At 35.2% G+C, this 21,494-nt stretch overlaps 1 protein-coding gene across 1 annotated transcript in view; it reads left to right on the top strand.

Annotated features, from left to right (window-relative positions):
- Positions 1-12,661, top strand: part of Xbp1 (X box binding protein 1) — a 50,051-nt gene extending 37,390 nt beyond the window's left edge. The window contains exons 5-6 of the mRNA XM_090410181.1: positions 5,418-5,519; positions 12,449-12,661. Of these exons, the coding sequence (XP_090266307.1) occupies positions 5,418-5,519; positions 12,449-12,527 (181 nt within the window). The 3' untranslated portion in view covers positions 12,528-12,661. The remainder of the gene's footprint in view (positions 1-5,417; positions 5,520-12,448) is intronic.
- The last annotated feature ends 8,833 nt before the right edge of the window (positions 12,662-21,494 follow it).

Below are 21,494 nucleotides of genomic sequence, written 5' to 3'. Positions count from 1 at the left end.
GTTTTCCATTGAAAATGTTAGTGCATTTTGGTGAATAAATCTAAGTTGATAGATTTTTTTCATGATTGCTGGTGAGAAATCAGATGAATGTAAACAAAAGATTTAAAATGTATTGGATAATTTTTATTTTAGTTTGCAAGGAAGGTATATCAGAATAGCCTCTGTGACTCAGTTTCAGAAATATCCTTTAGTCAGAAAGACGTGGGTTTGCATCCTGTTTAGGATGCAAACCTAAGAATGTTTATCAGGACTTTTCAGTTGAAGATGAGTTAGCTGGTCTCATATAGGCGTGGCACTGTTTTTTCCTCCTGGAAATAGTTTATCCTGCAAAACAGGCAAACTGGCCAGAGGAGCATGTGCAATTGACGGTCATAAAACACTGTGCAGATAGGATTAACTGCCCTGTCAGAGTATTTGTTAGGTTTTAAAGATGCAAAGCTACTTGTCCATGATAGGTCACATTTGCTACATCTCCCATTTCTCCAAACATTTTAGAGAAAATTGGAGGTATAACAGATTACTATCTTTATCACCACTTTTTCTACTATATATTGAAGATTTTTAACATCAGTTGGTAGATGGTCAACACTTAGTGTGAATCTGAGAACTATGTTAAATCTTGATGGATTTATATTGAATAGAGGCAGGTGAGTAAAGGAGAAAGTTTATCCTTAGTTGTGTGCAGGAAATTGAACAGTTGATAAGAAAAAAATATAGGTGTGAACTGCAGAGTTATGACAGGCAGAGATTCAAAAAACATAACAGGAATACTATAGGACAGTTCTTTTCTTCATGCACAGTGAACAGCATTCGTTTTTGGATGATTGATTAAAAATTCAGGTTTCTTTAAATTTGCATTCTTACCAGGTTTTTGTATAATGTAAGGAACAGTTGGATGGTATAATACGCCCACAGATACGAAACCCTTCGACACTTCTGTGCATGTCAAAAGAAGGAGAATCCATTCCGATAATAGGGTAATAATAATCAATCCGTATTGTGGGACGAGTGTTTATTATTATATGTCGGAAAATTAACTTCTCTTTTATGATCATTGTAGTTCTTAAAGTGGTAACTATTTTGCTTGTATAACAGTTGGAAAATTTTACGTATTAAACACGTGATTTCACGTGTTGGCGACCAATTCGTACATCTTATTTCTTTCTCCCCTTCAACATGAATTGACTCTTCTTGGCAGTCTGCCAACAACAGCTCTCGATTCTATGGTCAGGCTATATACATTCAGCAGACCCTTACTATAGGATTCTAAGCAATAATTTCAGCCATTATTGGCCACCATGTATACTGTTTTGTTCTAATTTATCTGTGAGTAATTATGTGAGAGCATGTTGCTCTCTAGCTTAATATCTCTTAATGTAGCTGTCTGTGTATACTCCAGATGATGACCTTGATATGAAGGTTGAAACATTAGATGATTATTTTGGTTTATATTAAACGGAAGTTTTATTATAACATGGTAGTTACCTAGTTTTCGTAATTTTTTTTAAAAATAAAGGAAGATAGGACTGTATGAATCTGGTTGATTTTTTTTTGTGTGGTGGGGGGGGTCAATCCATTCAACTGAATAAGTTTAATAGTATAGAATTTCTTGGGATGATGAATGAAAACAACAAATAATATAAATTCTAAATATTGCCTATATTTTAAGGAGGATGATGGGTGCATTCATGTTTATACATCTTCCAGTAATGGTACACTAGCTGCTTGCTATTATAGCGAACTCCTATGTCACTTGTCCCTAGGAGTTTGCTATAATAGCATTAATGTAAGCATTATTAGTGTAAGGTTTGCTATAGTGAATTTGGGGGAAAAAATACTGACATCCCCAGTTCCCATTAAACATAGGATATTGAAGGAAATCATACATTGACAACAGAACTCAATGGATTGGCAAGAACCATACATAGTAAAAGCACACAAAATGATGACATGAAAAAATACAAATGTGTGTGAGGCAATAAGAAAGAATTAGAAGAATGAAATCATAAAAATGAAAATTCAAAATTAGCTGTTAAATTCAAAATGTTAAATTAGCTTAAATTATTGTCGCTCACCTGAAGATTTCAGACAAAATTAAGTTAGTACTTATTACTTCAGCTAATCTTTCCTGCTTCCCATAAAGGGGATAGATATAGACCATTGGATCTGTTTAAGTTAGGAGAGTGAAGTAAAGTTTCACATGTTTCTTTATAAAGCTGTTCCATGAGGGACTGACTTTTAAAACAGATCTTCCTGTTTGTCTGAAATAAGATAACTGACAAGAGCAGGGAATCTGATAGATGCCTGGATAATTGAGAGATGGAAGCTTGTCCTTAGAGGTGAGAAAGGTGGAGATTTTTCTGATGGGGCAAAAGGCAACAAAAATATTCAGCAGTTTTAAAACTTTTGCTATGCATTATAAGTTTTAAAACTCCTGACTATTTTTGTTGCTTTTTGCCCCATCAGAAAAATCGTCACTTTTCTCGCTTCTAAGGACAAGCTTCCACCTCTAAATTATTCAGGCTTCTACCAGATACCAGGATCTGATCACTGCATTAGATAATAACATTGACAACAGAACTCAATAGATTGGCAGGAACCGTACATAGTAAAAGCACACAAAATGATAACATGAAAAAATACAAATGTATGTGAGGCAATAAGAAAGAATTAGAATGAAATCATAAAAATGAAAATTCAAAATTAGCTGTTAACATTAATTTAACAAAATTAACATTAACTAATCTAGCTATCTTCTCCTCCACATGGAGAAAATGATCATGTGGTCCTGACCTGGGAGATTGCCAGACATGCTGAATTTTCTGTTAAGAAGGTATATATGTGGAATTACAAAGCAGGTGATTATGGAAAGCTTGAGGAGACAGCTTTCAGCAAAGCAATGGCATAAGAATTTGTAGGGAGAAAAGTTAGTGCACAGGAGGTGGTCAAGAGGTGTTTGAAGAAGGCAATACATACTCAGAAGGATAAATCAGGTATGAGTTAGATGGATGAATAACTTCATTATGTAGGAAGAAGGGAGGATTATAAAGAAAAATGTGATCAGCATGCTCATGAGCAGTATAAGGCACAGGCAAGAAAGGTAACTGGTATGGTAAGGAAGGCCAAAGCTAATAATGAGAGAAAACTAGCTGACGAGGCCAAAAGAAACTCTAAGCCGTTCTTTTGCCTATGTGGCAAGTAAAAGGAGGGATGACTAAAAAGTGCTGATGGTAGGGAGGTAACAGAAGCAAACCAAATGGTTGAATCCCTGCAAAATGCTCACTCGAGCATTTTGCAGGGATGTACCATCTAGGTGATGGAATATTGGCCCATGTATTACTAGAGCGTGAAGGGAATTATCAGCTCCTCTGAGCAGCTGTTTAATTAAGCCTTAGTAGTAGGAAGGTGCCAGTGGAATGAAAACAGGCTAAAATAGTCTCGTTGCATAAAGGACACTCCAAGACAGAAGTAGCAAATAATAGGCTAATCAGCATCTCAGTAGTGATGGTTAAGGTATTGAAGAAATTGGTGAAAGAATTCCGGACGGTATATAGGAATATGTTACTCTTTAAGGGACAACATGGCTTTGTGAAGGGTAGGTCTTGCCTTAGTAATTTACTTACTTTTTAAAATCAAATGACAATGAAGTTGGATAAGAGAAATAGCTACTCAGTGATATTGTTAGACTGCAAAAGCATTTGACAAGATTCCAGATAGTACTCTTTTGCATGAATTGAAACAAATAGGGATTGGATATGAATCTGGTGATTTGGATTAGAGGGTGGCTGACGAACAGATATCAAAGAGTAGTTTATGGAGGAGTTGAGTCTAGAAGAAATCAAGTGACCAGTGGTATACCACAGGTCAGCACTTCGACCTCTGTTGTTTAATTTGTATATCAGTGATATAGGAAATGATTTGAAGAGAAATATAGGGGGTCATCAACATGCGTCGTTTTGACTTTACGGCGGTAATCCCATAAATAACTTAAAATATAAATTTTGACTTGAAGCAGCGCGACATAAAATTCAAACATTGCAGGCAAACTTATTTGGGTCCCAGCATACACTCTTTGGGTACTGCGTGCTTTGTTTACATCCGCTCTCTCACTTTTGTGTTTGTGTTTTTTTTGTGACTTTTTACCCTTCAATATGGCCCCCAAGTGTAAGGCAGACTCTTTCAGTGGCAGTGTGTTGAAGTAAAGGAAAGCCATTACATTTAGAAGTAAAATTAGACATTATTAAAAGGGCAAAAAAGGGAGAAACGCCAATGAACATCGGCCGCGCGTTGAACTTAAGTCTTAGCACAGTCTGGACTATTATCAAGGATAAAGAATTGTTTTCATTTTTTTTTTTTTTTAAATCACCTGTACAGAATGTATAGTTTCATTTGTCATTTTGGGGATTGTTCTCATTTTTATGTTTGTTTTTTTATTACAGTTTCATTTTTGTCATTTTTCTGTACTGTACAGTAATTATGTTCTCCCTTTCATTTTCCTATGGCCTGGTTCTGTTTCTTGATATATACATATGACTTTAGGGTGTTTTAGGTTATGTAAGTAACTTAGGCTATGGTAATTCCGACCGCTTATGTCGGTCCGTAGGAATGGATCTCCGACGTAACGCGAGGACCCCTGTATTCAGGTGTTTTCTGATTATGCTAAACTGGGAAGAGCAGTAGTAGTAAATGAAGGTGATGCAGAGATCCTTCAGGAAGACCAGGGACTTGGGTGTGATTGTGGACAGGCAGTTGAAGATTATAGGACATATTACCGCAATCATGCAGCACCTCGGATTACGTGATTGTTGAAGAACACCACTATACAGAGATCTGGATTCGGGGTGAAGAAGTTGTGAAGAGGATCCAGAGGTCAGTGATAAAGATTGTGGCAGGTCTGTGGAATATCCCCTATGAGAATAGATTGACAGTCTGTAGGTTTCAAAAATTGTCTAATAGAGAAAAAGAGGAGGCATGATAGAAGCATTTAAATTATTAAAGGATTTTTATAGGATTGACACTGAAGACTTTTTTTCAGTATGTGGAAGAAAGGAGAGAATAAAGGGTCATCAGTGGAAGTTGTGTAAAAAATATGGTTAGTAAGGGTGTTAGTACTAGGTTTTTTTGCTTGGAGGATGGTGAATGGGTTGCCAGAAGTAGTTATGGGTGCTTCATCGATGAGTTTAAGTAGATGATAGGCATTGTGTGAATGATGGTTAGTGTGTGAATCAATAGATCTCCAATGATGAGTTTTCTGACTCCATGGAGATACCTGAATTATAATAACAATAATATATTTGGAGAAATCCCCTCATTATTTGTCAAATCATTTGTTGTGGTGCCAGTTGTCATTTAAATATACTGAAATTCATTTTGGTGTTTAGTTGGTATGTATATATGATTTTTTTTATATATATTAGTGTGATGATTTTCTTGACCTGCTACACCAGTGCAGTGAACAGTTGCTCGAGTACGACCTCAATTCTGTATCCACTGCATGTGAAGAAGTCCAAGAAAAATCAGTAAGTACATTCTGTTCACTATAAAATGAGGTGATAGTTTAAAACTTTGTCATAACGTGGTCATTCAAATGCATTAATACACATAACTTGAAGTTATTTCATGTTGTACCATCTTTTGTTTATTAAGTGAATGCAGAATACAGTTTAATCATCTTAGTTTTAAATTGCCAACCTATCCTTGTTTATACAGTATCCAGGAGAATACTTCTTAATGGGACACATAATGTGTCCCATTAGTAGATATCACCTGGATACTGCATGTGAATAACAGTACACGTGTAGGTGAGTATTGGACATTAGTTCAGCTACCTCAGTTCTCTACATTTTTAAGGGCTATATAGAGGTCTCCTCCTCCCATGTATTTTAGCATCAAGAATACTAATTAGAAAAATATTGGTCCTTTCAACCAAAGGGCTTTGCTGTGAAGAGTAGGCTAGAGCAGGGATGGCCAGCCTATGGTGCATGCACCAAGAGTGGCACATTGGATCCCAATGATTAAAAAAAAAAAAAAAAAAAAAAAAAAAAAAAAAGGAAGCCTATTTATGCAAAAAAGTATTAACAAACAAAAACAGATTTGTAAGAAAAAAGCTAAAACTTAATAATTAATTATAGCTATTTTACTGTTTTGTGCACATCTTTTGCACATTCACTTATTTGATCTTGAGGTGCCAAGCATTAGTAACAGTGGTGTGTCACAGGTTTTTGCCACTCAGCTTACAATTGATACTTGTGCACTACAGAGTTGTGCTTTGATTTTACATTCAGTTGCCCATCACAATGCAAAAGAAAAAACAGAAGGTGATATAGTCAGCATGAATTCAGTAAACAATATATATCATGTCTATATTGATATATTTTTACTGGGAGTTATTAAGGATACAAGAGTTGTATGCTGCATCTGAACTCAAATGAAAAAATTGGCACATGGGATGTAAAAGGTTGGCCACCCCTGCTGTAGAGGATACTTCATCAGCTGATTGTTTGAATGCTCTTGAGCAAAAGTTGTAATGAATGTGGGGCATTTCATTGCCATCAGTTTATTACCATTCTACTAGATGTTTTTGTGGCTATTGTATGTGCTGTTCCAATCGGTGTATCTCTTTAGATCTATCAATTTGTCCTATGTAGTGTAACCTACAACTGATCTTGTAGAAGACACCTGGTTTAAGTGGCATATGTGGAGGTTTAGAAGGTTTCAGATGATTGGAGAATTTTATTTTTCTTGATTGGTAGAATGCGACTTTCAAGTGTTTTTTTTTTTTTTTTTGTGTGTGTGTGGGGGGGGAGCAATCTTGCTATTATGTTCTTGGCTTATTTGTTGTTCTGTTTGTTTTAGAGGTAGAGATAAAATATTTTTGAGTAATCTTCTGTTGTAGCCATTTTATGGAAAGACAGAATTAAGATATTATAGTTCTCAGTTTCTTCTATCTATCTTGTTCATGGAAATTCTGTAGGCTCTATTGCATAAGGAACAGACAATGCATATTTTTTGTGCTGGGTAGTGATGAGAAGTTGCATTTAGATAACATCTGTGTTGGTTAGTTTCCTGTAGACTGAGAATTTGAGCGTGATTTGCTCTGATATCTCAGCTAATGTTTCTTTCTAATTCAGCTGTAAACTTAAATTTGAGGATGAATGTTGTTCAGGAAGGTAATGAGATCTTCTAATTGGGTAGTAGAACCAGACCAATGATAAAAATATTGTTGACGTATCTTTGCCAAATTTTTGGTTGAGTTCTCCGATACTACCCAACTTCTTAGTCTACAGGCAACTAACCAACTCAGGACATTATCTAAATGCAACTTCTCATCACCATCCAGCACAAAAAATAGGCATCATCCATTACTTACACAATAGAGCCTACAGAATTTCCATGAATGTAGATAAAAGAAACCAAGAGAACTATAATATCGGAATTCTGTCCTTCCAAAAAATGGCTACAACAGAAGATTAGTCAAAAAAAAAAATTCTATCTCAACCTCTAGAACAAACAGAACAACAAATGAAAGAAAGAATATAAAAATAGCAAAATTACTTCACACACACACACACACACACACACACACACACACACACACACACACACACACAAAAAAAAAACTGACGGTCACTTTCTACCTAATCAACAAAATCTTCAATCATCTGAAACCTTATAAACCTCTGCATCTGTCACGTAAAAAACCAGGTGTCTGCAAGATCAATTTCAGTTGTGGTTTACTCTACATAGGATAAACTGACAGATCTAGGGCAATACGTCAATTTGAACACATCAAGGATGTTGAGAATGAAAGAAAGCACAGATCAGAGCTGGCAGCACATACAACTGATACAAACATCTAGGTCATACAAACAAGGGATGACCACTAGCTTTATACAAGTCAGTGGTCAAACCAATTTTAAGTTATGGTTAATATAATAGCTAGCTTATTATGAACAAATTTTCAGAAGTAATATATGGTTTAAATTATGGATCTGAGAGTTGGGTTAGAAATAAAGCTTGATCAGACTAGTGACTACAGATATGATACCCTTGAGACAAATTAGGGGAGTGAACAGATGACATCAGTGGAAGAATAATATTAAGGCAACAACATGAAAATATTAAGTGGAACTTGATGTTGTCAGCATTCAAGAATGTGAGAGCAGAGCTAATCTAAGGTGGTATGGCCATTTAAACAGAAGGAAAGATTAGCAAAACAAGTGTTCTTTATCAGGATGGCAACAAAAAGACCCAGAGGAAACCAAGGTCTAGGTGGATTAATTCAGTCAGAAGAGCCCCAGAAGACTGAAATATTAGATATGACACTATTGGAATGCTAACAAGTGATAGACTAATTTAGAGGTCTATCTAACTAAAATTGTTTTTTTATTATTATTATTAAGAGAGACCTCCAGGGAGTCAGAGACTCATCGAGGGAGGCTACATACTACACACACCAGCTATCATGCTTATTCTTGAATTCATTCACACTGCTTGCACTCACAACATCCAATGCCAATCTATTCCAATCACGCACCACCTTCTAAGAATAAAATCTAGCCTTCACCCCTTCTTAGCGGCCTTCATTCTCAGCTTTCAAGAAAGCCCCCTTGTCCTTTCTCCCCACCCTCCATAAATTGAAATCCTGTATGACCCTTTCAGAAGTTTGTAAGTCTCAATCATATCTCCCCTCTTTCTCCTGTCTGCAGTCTACAAAATCTCAATCTGTCTTCATACTTAGTATTCCACAATCCTGATATCATTTTTAACACGCTCCTTTTTACTCTCTCCAATATATCAGAATCACAACAGAAACCAGGAGACCAGACCTGCGCACAATCGTCCAAGTGAGACCTTGTAAAGAGGCAAAATAATATCCTTATCTTTTTCATGTGGACGTTCATTTCAGCATTGCAATTATCTTTTGAATTGTATTTGCAATCTTGGCCACATGACCCCCTGAACACTTCCTATCTATTAACACCCCAAGATCCCTAGCTTCATCAGTTTCTTCTAGCCTAATCCCACCAATATAATAAGCCATTGGATACCTAATCAAGCTGAAGTGAATGACTTTACATTTACCGACATTGAACTGACACCCATTTTCCCATGCCCACTATTCCAGCCTATTCAAATCATTCTGCAAGTAATCAGCAGCATTCCTGATTAACCCTACCTATCTTTTGCATCATCAGCAAATAGCTGTATGTTGCTTGTCAGATCTTTGCCAATATCATTTATGTACAGATTGAATAACAGTGGGCCAAGCACCGATCCTTGTGATAGCCTAGTTACCTTAAATCTTGCAGACTCACGTTCCCCCCATACCACTTTTTGATATGTCAGTCAGCCATCTCCTTTTATCCATGCTAATATTCGATAACCTAGATCCATTTTCTCCAATTTATGCAGCAGTCTGCCATGCTGTATTCTGTCAAAAGCCTTAGCAAAATCCAAAAGTATCATGGTGTATCCATTCCCTTGTCTAGTAAAACATGACCTTCCTTTAGTAAACCCATGTTGTTCATTGCAAAGTAGAGATTCACTGTCAACCCATTTCTGAATGCAAGTCCTAACCAATTTTTCCAAAATCTTCATGACCACTCCTGAAATATTAAATAACGTAAACTTAATCATGAGTACTAATAATGTACATGCTTTGAGGGTACATACTAGGAAATTGATGATAATGGAGTTTCAAAATGCCAGTGTTGTTTACTTAGCTATAAAATAACAATGGATATTTATTATCCTTTTTTGTTTTAAGAATTTTTTCCCCTTTCTTTTGTAGTTATGTAAAAAAAAAAAAAAAAAGGGGGGGGGGGTATAACTTGTTCATCTTTAATAATTTTGAATGATACAGCTTGCAACTGTATAAGAATTTAAGTATTTTTGTGAATATGGGTCAGAAGAGACAAGATTTATATAATGCCATAATACATGAAATTTTTGATATCTTAAATCGCATGGCAATTGGTAAGGTTGTGAACAGATTGTATGTCAGGGATAATTAATATATTTCTGATCATCTTCAGTGAATTGTATTGGGAATAGTTCCCTTTTCTTTGGGAACTTTGGAAGTTTGCAAGGGTTATTCCAGTGCTTAAGGATGGTTCAACACACAGTGAAGAATTATAGACCAGCAAGTCTGAGTTACAAATTAATGAAAAATTAATTAGGAAACTTAGAATGACATTGTTTAGGCTTCTGTGGAGAAAGGACATATTAGAATCACTATTTTCCAGTATTAAACCACTCACAAAGATGTCAAAATAGTTGTTTCAATTCAGCTAGTTTTGTAAAATAACTTTGTTTCACTTCATCAGGAAATAGCATGAATGAATTAAACTACAAGCAAAGTAATAAAAGTTAACATTTCTAGTGAAGAATATTGGAAAGTGTTCATGGGTTACTGTATATACTGCTGGTAGATACAAATGTTATGATGGATTGAGAGGACTTGTTTTTTGTTACATTGTAGAGGATACTTCATTTCAACTGATTTTTTTTAATACTCTTGAAATTTAAATAAAACAGTGTAGTCAGAGGCATTGACAGCACCAGCTGATATCCCATTTAATCCCACAGCCATATTTGCATTGAGGTTCTGCAGTATCCTAAGTACCAACAATTTATCAACCTTGAGCTCTGGTAGAACCTGAACCACCTGGTTTATGCTCTATCAGAGGGCATAATAAAAAGATAGTGAAGAAGTCAGTCCAAATATAAAAGTTCATTTTTAATTGAAAGTTTATTGAAAGAAACTTTCAGGCACAAACTTTGTTTGTACACACTTGGATAAAGGATTAAACTAAATTTATTATAGTCTAACCAAGTGAAAAATAAACTTTCAACATCTTTCTCTAAATCCAGAGTAATTTAATAAAAAGGTGGCACACCTTTTGGCAGCTCCTATAGGAGGAGATGACCTTGCTAATGCTTCTGCTTTGGTATCTCCACTTGGGCCTGGCTCCCACTGAAGAGACCTCAATAAAGATCGAAACTAGTCTGGGTAGTGGCCCTTCCCTTAATGCATGACATTATACATATCTGCAAGGAAATGTGTTTTGCATTATGGGAGATACTGAGATAGGAGTGTTGGTAGCTTGCTCCACCTTTGCAAGGAGTTGCCTGGTGTTGTACCACTTTACCCCAGTCCTGAAGATACTTTCAGGCGCAAACTTTGTTTGTACACACTTGGATAAAGGATTAAACTAAATTTATTATATTCATTTTTAATTGTTAGGCCAGATTACAGTAGGTTATAGAAGCGGTGAATTTATGTAATTTTAAGACAATTACAGTTGTAATGGCTAGGTGATGTGTTAGAGTTTATACGTAAAGATTATCTAATCTGGCATTGTTGTGAACATGTCTATTGATATTGTTACATGTCCATATAAATATGTATGGAAAAATAAAATGGTGAGAAATTAATGAAAAGAAAAATATAAGATGAGTAACTATATGCAAGTCATCATGTTCAGGCAGTAAATTTTGTGGTAAGTATTGGTTTGGCCACAGAGATTTAGTTGGTATATGGATCTCTCGCTGTTTTTTGCATTGAGTTAGCTGGTCTCAAACTGTGGAAATGGTTTTTTCCCCACAAATATTATAGAAACATTTAAATTATTTAAAGGATTTTATAGAATTAATACAGAGGAAATATTTCAGCACTTGGGTAGAAAAAGAAATTATTCCTGAAAGTTGAGTTACAGTGTGGTTAGCAAGGGTGTGAGAACTAGATTTTTCTCTGGAAGAGTGGCGATTGAATGGAATGGGTTGTTTGAGTTGGTTGTGAGTGCATTGCCTGTTAATGGTTTCAAGAAGAGGTATGATAGATGTTGTGTTGATAGTTTGGATTTATTACAATGAGTCTTAGGACTGTATGGAGTGACTGTGCAATAATTATAATATAGTTAACCTTAAATGCATTTGCTAATAGTTAAATGTGCTTGCATTTATATTTAGGAGTAAATATGAATTCAGGTGAAACTGGTGAGTTCATGCTACTGCCAACCCAGATGGACTTATGTCTTGTAGCAGAATTCTGAAAATATCTCGCAGTGCACTTTTTTTATATACTGATTATGAATGAATGAATAAACTTATTCTGTTTATTCATTAGTTAGTATTAATATATCCTCTTGTAATACATTATAAAGAAATTTGAAATTTCATTACAGATAGATTTAGCTCTGGTCATTTTATCCTTCCTTAAAATGAGTATTAGAACTGCTGTAATTTGCATAATTTTTATATGAATGCATTTTGAGTGGTAAGGTATTACTATATTTTATTCTTTTTATCTTAAATGATTTTTTAAATAATATGAAGGTTTAATTAGGAAAAACGCTTTCATCTTTAAAAGTGAATACTGAAATTGCATATTTATTCATAAAATAAATTTAAATTCATCTTTTTAATTATTTTTCTCTTGTTTCAGAGTATATCAGAGAAAGAATACCACAATGAAATGGTGGGGACCACAACAGAGAACTTGGAATCCTTCAAAGAACTTATAAATTTTGATCATGGGTACCATAAACAAGATAATAGTGGTGCAAAAGCTGAGAGCACTATATCTTGTATTTCAGAATCTGATCAGTTGCAGTTACATTCTTCAGAATGTGTTATTTCTACAGAAGGAAATGCCTTTTCAAAGTCTACAGCTTTAAGTTCATCTAATATAACAAAAGAATGGCCATTGGACATTTTTTCTTTAAATTCTGACAGCTTCAGCACAGAGCATCAAGATCTGCCAATAATCAAAGTTACTAGGCCAGCCGTTGAAAACCTATTAGTAGACAGCAAAGTTATTAGGCCGGCCATTGAAGATCTATTAGTAGACAGATGTGATGAAGCAAATTGTGTTCCCAATCCATCAATAAGTGATCCTGAATATGATTCAGGTCTATCTTTATCTTCTCCTTTAAGTCATAAAAGCATTTCTAGTCCCATAAGTTTGATGGATGAGGATCATTGGGAATCTTCTTTTGGTGAATTATTTCCTTCTTTAGTATAATGATAATTCTCTATTTATGATTTTGGTGATATTTCGTTGACACCATAATGTTCATGGACAAAGTATAAGATGTAAATATGACTGGGTAACTTTATTTCTTCAAAAAACTATTTACATTGTTATTCCTTTTGTGGAAATAAACCACTCTGATGTATTTTTTTTGTGTGTGTGTTTTTGTTGTATTGATAAACTAGCTAGAGCCTATCATTTAAAGAATTTATTTCCGATTCATGCTTGAGGTATTGACTACAGAAAGTCTGTAACCTACAAACTATTTAAAGTACGTAGTCTACAGTCTGTATGATGGAGGGCATAGTTTATGCCCTGGTTATGTTCTTGGAGGTGCAAACATGAACAAAAGCATGTAAAAAAAAACTAAATTGAAGTCGGTGAGGTATTCTCAGCCTACAAAGAAATTATCCTCCCTTCCCTTTTGAAATTGTTTATATCTTAGTCCAAGAAATGGGATATAAGAGTTTTTATGTAACTTCGATCCACAAGATTGTAAACTTATAGTACATTAGTGTAGGTGTGTTAAGAATTTTTTCTATTTTTATTAATTTTTGTATTTTTATTTTTTACATAATCCAGAAACCCTGCTCTAGAAAACAGGTTTTCAAGCCACTTTAGGCCAGTGTGCAGGGTAGTAGCTTTACATCGGTGAAATTCGTCTCCCACCTGAAGAAGTTAGAAACCTCCATGCTATGGTGGGATTTGAACTGTTGGTTGCAGGTGGATGTTCTATTTGGCCAATCAGCATAGCAGTATGTATGAACATGTACAGATATTAATCTCGCCCACAGTATATTTTGAAATTCTGAAAATTCTACTTCTGCATCATCACTTGAATCTTCTCCTATAAGTTGAACATTGTGAATTTTGGTGCATTGTTTTTGAATTTGTGAAGTCCTATGCTAGTTGTAAAAGATTATTTCCACTACCTTTTTGTTCACTTCATTGAACAAACTAGTCTTATCCATAATTAACACTTATGTTACTGTTTTATCTACTCATAACACAAGCAGTTTTGTCACTATTGTCTCCATTATGCTCCCAAATGAATTTGCCAACATGAATTGTTAAGTTGGATTTTTTTTTATTTTAAAATTCATTATTGTTGTATATTACTAGCCTCAGTTCTCTATCTTTCATCCCCCCCCCCCCACACACACACACCAAACTTGCAGACTCGTGCCTTCTTATTGCAATGTTTGCTGGGATTTTGGCTATTACTGACTATCTTAACTTTTTTTTTTACTTCATAAATTTCACAAATGTATTTTTTTTTTTTCAGAATTATTAAATAGCACTACATGCATATTTATTATTATTATGCATCATAAGTGAATTAAATCCACTTATAATATAATATTGCAAATAAAAAAAAGTTGTAGTGCCGCACTCTTTTGCACTTCGTATTCATTGCAGCTGAATGAGAACTGGCAGGCAAAATTCCTTAAATGCTTGATCATTTTGCAGAATTTTTGATTTTATTTAAGAACTTTCCTTTTTATTTTTCCCCTTTACAACCAAACAATCATTCTGAAGTGGCATAAATAGAAACATCACAAGCACATCACCCCAATTGATTCTTTGGTGTATAATAAAGACACCTTGTTTTGAGAAAATCAACCAAGATAGGTGGGAGGATCTATATCTTAATAGATATAGATCCCCCCCACCTATCAGTAATTCATCAGTTAGCTGAAAAAGTTTAAAACATATATTTGTTCATTTCCAACTTAATCTTTATTTCTCTCTTATCAGGTCATTTTTGAGGTTCTCTAGGAAATTCATATAATTTTCTGTAAGCAGTGTTATAATAATTTTAAATACTCATTTGAATATAGCTCACATTTACAGGAATGTAATTCCTGCACTATTCAAGCAGTTGGTGTTATCAATGTTATAATTATTTTCAAAAGGCTAAAGTATCAGATTTGTGTTCAGATTTAGAAATGGAAGTGACCACACACACATTATTAGCAAAAACTATTTTAATACACAATTTATAATATACAGAAAAACTAGCGTATATGTTGTGTGTGTACTCGTTTTTACCACATTGACAGGTAACTAAGATAACTCGTATTTGACCATCTCTTGTATTGTATTTTTCATACTAAATATTAGTATACTAGTCAGGTGCTGTCTATCTGCAGGACTAGAATCTTTCAACCAATAATATAATGTAATCACAAGCTCTGAAAACATTTTTGTAGTTAAGTTTGTAGTTATAGTGAAAAACGTATCAACAATAATATATTTTTGAAGAGAAAATACTAATAACTTTGTGGCAAGTTTACACATCAGGCCAGTGATAGTCAGCTTGTTAACAAATATTTATATTGCTAATTCTTGGTATTCATTGAAAGAATTGCACAGGAATAGCAAGTATCTGCATTTTCACCAGCTAATTATGAGATATGGTTGTCCAGGTAATTAGCTGGTGAATATGCAGATACTTCCTATTCCTGTATTATATTATTCACTCAATGACTGTTATTGTTGATGGTGATGTTTTCTCCCTGGTGCAGGACACCAGAGTGTACAGAGGATTTGAAATTGGAAGTGATCACTATTTAGTCTTGAGCAGGATAAAATTGAATTTCATATTGAAAAGAATAACATGTAAGAAAGTTTTAAAGCGAATAAAAGTTGAGCAGCTCTCAGATGTGAACTGTAGACTAAAATACACAAAGATTATTGAAGAAAAAATGAAAGAGTTTGAGAACAGGAATCAAACCTTGGAGATTCAGTGGCAAACTCTAAAGAAAACATTGATTGATTCTGCCAGAGAGGCATGTGGTGAGGTAGTCTGCAAGAATAGAAAAATCAGACCTCCATGGTGGACACAGGAAGTTAAAGAAGCATCATCATCAAATTCCTGCCATGTACCCTCAAGGGGTGTACAGGATATGACAGTACTACATGGAAAAATTACATCATTACTAACTTCCTATCTACAATTTTCCTCCAAATCAGTCTGTTACTTGTCAAGACTCCAACATTATCAGATCTTATATTTCTATCGTCTAAGGCACTTTGTACCTTATCAATCCACCTATATCTTGGTCTTCCTGTGGGTCGTTTTCCTGCTAACCTGGCAGAAAACACTTGTTTTGCTAATCTTTCCTCTCCCATTCTATTTAAGTGACCATACCACCTGAATAAAAAAATGATGGTACAACATGACAGTTAAAGAAGCAGTGAAGGAAAAGAAGAAAGCATATCAAAAGTTCCTGGCAAATAAGTCAGCTTTTGCTCTTAGAGAATACAGAGACAAATGTAAGAAAGCGAAACACTGTGTAAAACTAGCTAAACAAAAGTCATGGGAGGACTTTGGCAAGAATATAGAAAATAAATATCAAGAAGGTGGCAAAATATTTTGTAGGCTGTTGAAGAAGCTTAGGAATGGAGGAAAGATTGCTGTAAAAGGAGTTAGAGATGACAAAGGTGACATGAAAACAGGAGAAAACGATATCCTTGAAGTATGGAGTAATTACTTTGAAAAACTTCTAAATGAAACAAGCAGTGATGACAGCACATAGATAAAAAAAACACTGACCAGGCATATAGTCAGGAATACATATCCATACTTGAAGTAGAAAAAGCCATCAAAAGCTTGAAATGTGGCAAGGCAGTAGGAGTACATGATATTCGACCAGAAATGCTGAAGTATGGTGGTATAAAAGTCTTACAGTGGCTGTACTGCATAGTTCAGAATGCTTGGACAGAGGGAGGAATTCCCGATGATTGGAGTAGAGCTCTCATAGTACCCATATATAAAAAGGGAAATAAAACAATGTGAGAATTACAGAGGTATATCCCTACTGAATGTTCTTGGTAAGATATATTGAAGTATACTTGAGAAATGGTTGAGAAGAATTGTGGAAGAAAAGTTGAAGAATAAGCTGGATTCAGGTCAAATAGAGGCTCTCAGGATCAGATCTTCAGTTTACAACAAATAGTGGAGAAATCATGGGAATATAATAACAAAGATCTGTATTTAAGTTTTGTCGATTTGGAAAAGGCATATGACAAGGTGCCTAGAGAGAAGCTATTCAATATGCTAGTTATATGGTGTCAATGGGGCATTATATCAAGTAATACTTAGTCTTTATTTGAGTTGTAAGTCAGAATTGAAGGAAGTACAGGAAGATGGTTTAATGTTAAATCTGGTGTGAGACAAGGATGTACATTATCCCCTCTGTTATTCATGATCTATATTGATCACATTATGAAGGAAAGTGGCATTAAACATGATATCAAAATTGGAGATATTAATGTCAGCTCTTTGCTTTATGTGGACGATGTTATACTTCTAAATAAATCCGCTACAAGTCTGCAAGATTCTCTGAGTAAATTGAATAACTGTTGTAATAGATATGGTATGAAGGTCAGCAATAAAAAGATAAAGACAATGAAAATAGGCAGAATCTTGAATATGTCAGCTGTGTTGTGAATGACCCTGTGGAACAAGTAGAAGATTTCAGCTACTTAGGCACAATTTTTAGTGAAGATGGTAAATTAAATATGGAAATAGACAACAGAATCAACAAAGCTGGTATGGTGGGAAGTCAATTGAATAAATTAATATGGAATAAGAGAGAAATTAGTCGGAACACTAAATTAGCTGTATACAAGACAGTGCTCAAACAGTTTTAACTTATGGATTTGAGAGCTGGGTCAAAAGTAAAACACTTAACCAAAGACTAGAGACCGCGGATATGAGACTTCTGAGAAAGATTAGAGGTGTGAACAGATGGCATCAATGGCAATATCATATTAAAAACAAGGATATTAGGAATGAACTTGACATTGTCAGCATCCAGGAATGCGTTAGCAGAGCTAATCTCGGGTGTCACAGTCACTTAAACAGAATGGGCAAGGAAAGATTAGCAAAACAAGTTTTCTCTGCCAGGTTGGCAGGAAAACGACCCAGAGGAAGACCAAGATATAAGTGGATTGATACGGTACAAAGTGCCTTAGACGATAGAAATATAAGATCTGATAATGTTGGAGTCTTGACAAGTAACAGACTGATTTGGAGGAAAATTGTAGATAGGAAGTTAGTAATGATGTAAATTTTTCATGTAGTACTATCATATCCTGTACACCCCCTTGTGATTACATGGCAGGAATTTGATGATGATGATTCATATACTATAACAAAATTTTGTCATGCAGTTGTTTTTAGGTGAATCTGTACTCTTGTACAAATTTCTGTGATTATCATGTATTAAACAACTTTCAGCTCTGAGTTGCTGAATGGGAATTTGAACCCACATAATATTTCAACTTGACTGAGATAAAGAGCCAAAAAGGCTTCACTTCAGTGATGCAAAATTATACAAATTAAGTGGATATTGAATCCAACATTATTTCAAAGCTGAATATAGAAACTAAGAGTTTCATGCTGAATATATAGAAACCATAAAATAAAAGTTTCAGCAGATCCAAGGCATAAGCCAACACCTAGTTCAGGCTAGGGCAACTTGTAGTAAAGGTGGAGTAAGTTCTGATCACTATCCTTAGTATTTTCCATAATGTAAAGCACATCTCCTTTATTTGCATGTATGATGCTATATATTATGGAGGGAGGGTCACTACCCAGACCGGTTTCAACCCTATTTCAACTTTAATTTTTTTTGCTTCCAAATTTAACATTTTCATTTAACTTCTGGTACTGGAGACCGCATTTCTTAACAAGAATTAGCTTTTATTAAACTAAACAGTACAACTCAGCAAGTTTTGTAAGTAATTGGACTTGCTTCATCTAGAACATAGGTGGCCAACAGCAGGCCCACGGGCTGTAACGTGATTTTGTGCAGCTCGCGGCAGGATAAAAACTGTATTAAATATATGTATTATCAATTTAGCTATTAGTTTCGACTGCAGATTTTCTGATTGATATACTAGTTATGTTCGTTATTTCTGATGACGGAAACAATTTATATTCTCATGGAATCAAAATTGCTTTATATATATATATATACACAGTCGATTCCTTTTAATTGGGCGATTGGTTAATTGGGGCTGCTGCTTTTTTGTGCCAAATCTCAAAAAACGGAAACCAAACCAACATATTAATACATAATTTAAACGCTTAATTGGGACAACTTTTCGCTCATGGAGGGGCCCCCATCCCTGGGTGCGCTACTGTTCATAGAGCTGATGTCTCCAGAAAGGTATATGATAGGATCACTTGGTGAGGACTAGTGTGGAACATTACCAAGGAAAGGAGTGTGATCATGTGGTATTTGATGATGCGAATCTTTTGTTGATATATATTTCAATTTTCATTGGTTATCTTTTTATATTATATATATTTTAATTTTTTAAAATTTCTAATCATTATTATGTGATACCTCCAGGGAGTCCAAAGGCTTATTGAGGGAGGGTACCTACTCTACAACTCTGTCTCCACTGGTCCACCAACCACAATGAACTGCAACTACACAAACACCATCTACTGCCCACCACCATTACTAGTATTTTCACAGACAATCGCAAACATCCATGCTCATGGCAGGATTCGAACCTGCGGCCTTTTGGCTGGAAAGCAGATACACTAACCACTCGACCAACCAGGCTGGCCATTTTTTTCTCCCTGAAAAGTTGACAGGAACATTATAAACATGGTGGTAATGTTCAGCACAGAGTGATATTCAGTGTAATGTTTTATAGCTTTTATTTCAAATTGGGTAAGATCTTTGTGGGGTTTCACAATTCGTAATTCCTTATTTTAGATTTTTGATTTCTGTTGCATTGTTGATATACAAATTCAAGCAAACTACTTTCTTTCTCATATGAAAATAACTTCCAAACTGAAAATAGAATATGAGATGATTATCTTTATTGTTGACTTGCAAAATGGATTACCTGTAGAACCCTCCCCTTCCCCCCAAAAAATCATCCTAACACAATAGCAGATTGTTAATGTTTAATTCAATTCTGACATTTTGATGAATCCAAGACTATTTTTATCTTCGCTATTTAAATGCATTTGTTGCCCCTTTTCTTTAGCTACCATCCTTCCAAATTTTGGATATGGACAACGTGGACCACCAATACTTTTTAGTCAAAGTAATAGGGTGCCAGAAAAGGTCGGATACTGCTGCATTGATAGCATAACAGTTTAACTGTGTTAAAAAAAAAAAAATAATAAATAAGTAAATAAATAAAAAAAATCTATTCTAGATATGGCATGGCACAAAATAAAAAAAACAGTACTGAACTTCAGCACACACACACACACCCTTCAGTACATGCACTATGAGATATGCTGTTCGACTGCATGCACATGTAGAGTCTATGCCATTACATTCAGCTGTAGCAATGGTGTTGACATTGGAAGAAAAGACATTTACTGTTGAGCATTATTTTCTTTCATATGGAGTTGGTAGAGCAAATGGTCCAAGCCGACAGGCATTTGGGGGAGTCCACAAACTGGTAACACAAATGAGAATCACAGGAGTGTGCTGGAGCAAGTGTTACAGTCTCCAAAATGCAGTCAGCGGTAAAACTTGGGATGCCAAAGTGGTCACTACAGAGAATCCTTAAGGAGCTTGGGTACCTTTTCATACATCATTCAGGTGGGTCAGTGTGTAACAGCAATGGATTACACTGCATGGTGGGAATACTGTGCACATGTGCTGGCCAATGTCTATGAAGAGCCATCCTTCCTGCATAATGTTTGGTTCTTAGACAAAGCACATTTTCATCTAAGCAGTCATGTAAACAGATGAATATACAAGTTTTTTGGTTTCTCGATCTGAATTTGTCTAAGAGAAACCTCTTCACAGTGAGAAGGTCACTGCATGGTGTGTGGTTTCTGGCCATGGCATAATTGGACCCTCTTTCATTGAGGAGGGTGGCGTAACCATGATCTTGAATAGTAAATGCTACATTGAGAATGTGTTTGTTGGTTCCATTCATCCAGGATTTGCATTGGATGTATCATGCAAAAAGCATGTCATTTCGTGCACAGGTATTCCAACAGGCCACAGCAACCTGTCACACATCACATGGTATTAGAGCTTATTTATCAGAATACTTCTTCCTCAAGAGGTTCATTTCAAAGTTCACAGAATTCCTGTATCCTTCACATTCTCCTAATCTGGCATCATTTGATGCCTTCGTTTGGGGTATGATGTCCCAACCCTTCTTCTTCAAGATGACAAGGAACCTTTACATGCTACAAAACCTGTCTTGAAAGACAAGGTGCCGATTTCAAGCATATTTAAAAATGGTTGAAAGCAGGAGGAAGAAGTGAAAAGTTCCACAGTTATCAGTGCTATAACTAACTTTTAATGGCCCTGTGCAAGATTTTATTCCTCCCCTTTTTTTTGGGGGGGGGGGACATACAATAGCAATAGATTGATTAACCTCCCAACCGGCTGGTGTGGATGATATAGTCAGCTCTCCCTAGCTTTTTTCATGGATCAAAACTTCGTCGGCATTC

Source organism: Typopeltis vanoorti, chromosome 20, assembly GCF_054136105.1.
Source record: "Typopeltis vanoorti isolate ZY-2024b chromosome 20, IOZ_Tvanoo_1.0, whole genome shotgun sequence".
Lineage (NCBI taxonomy): Eukaryota > Metazoa > Arthropoda > Arachnida > Uropygi > Thelyphonidae > Typopeltis > Typopeltis vanoorti.
The sequence above is the reverse complement of the archived record's forward strand: the minus strand, read 5'-3'. Positions and strand labels throughout refer to the sequence as shown.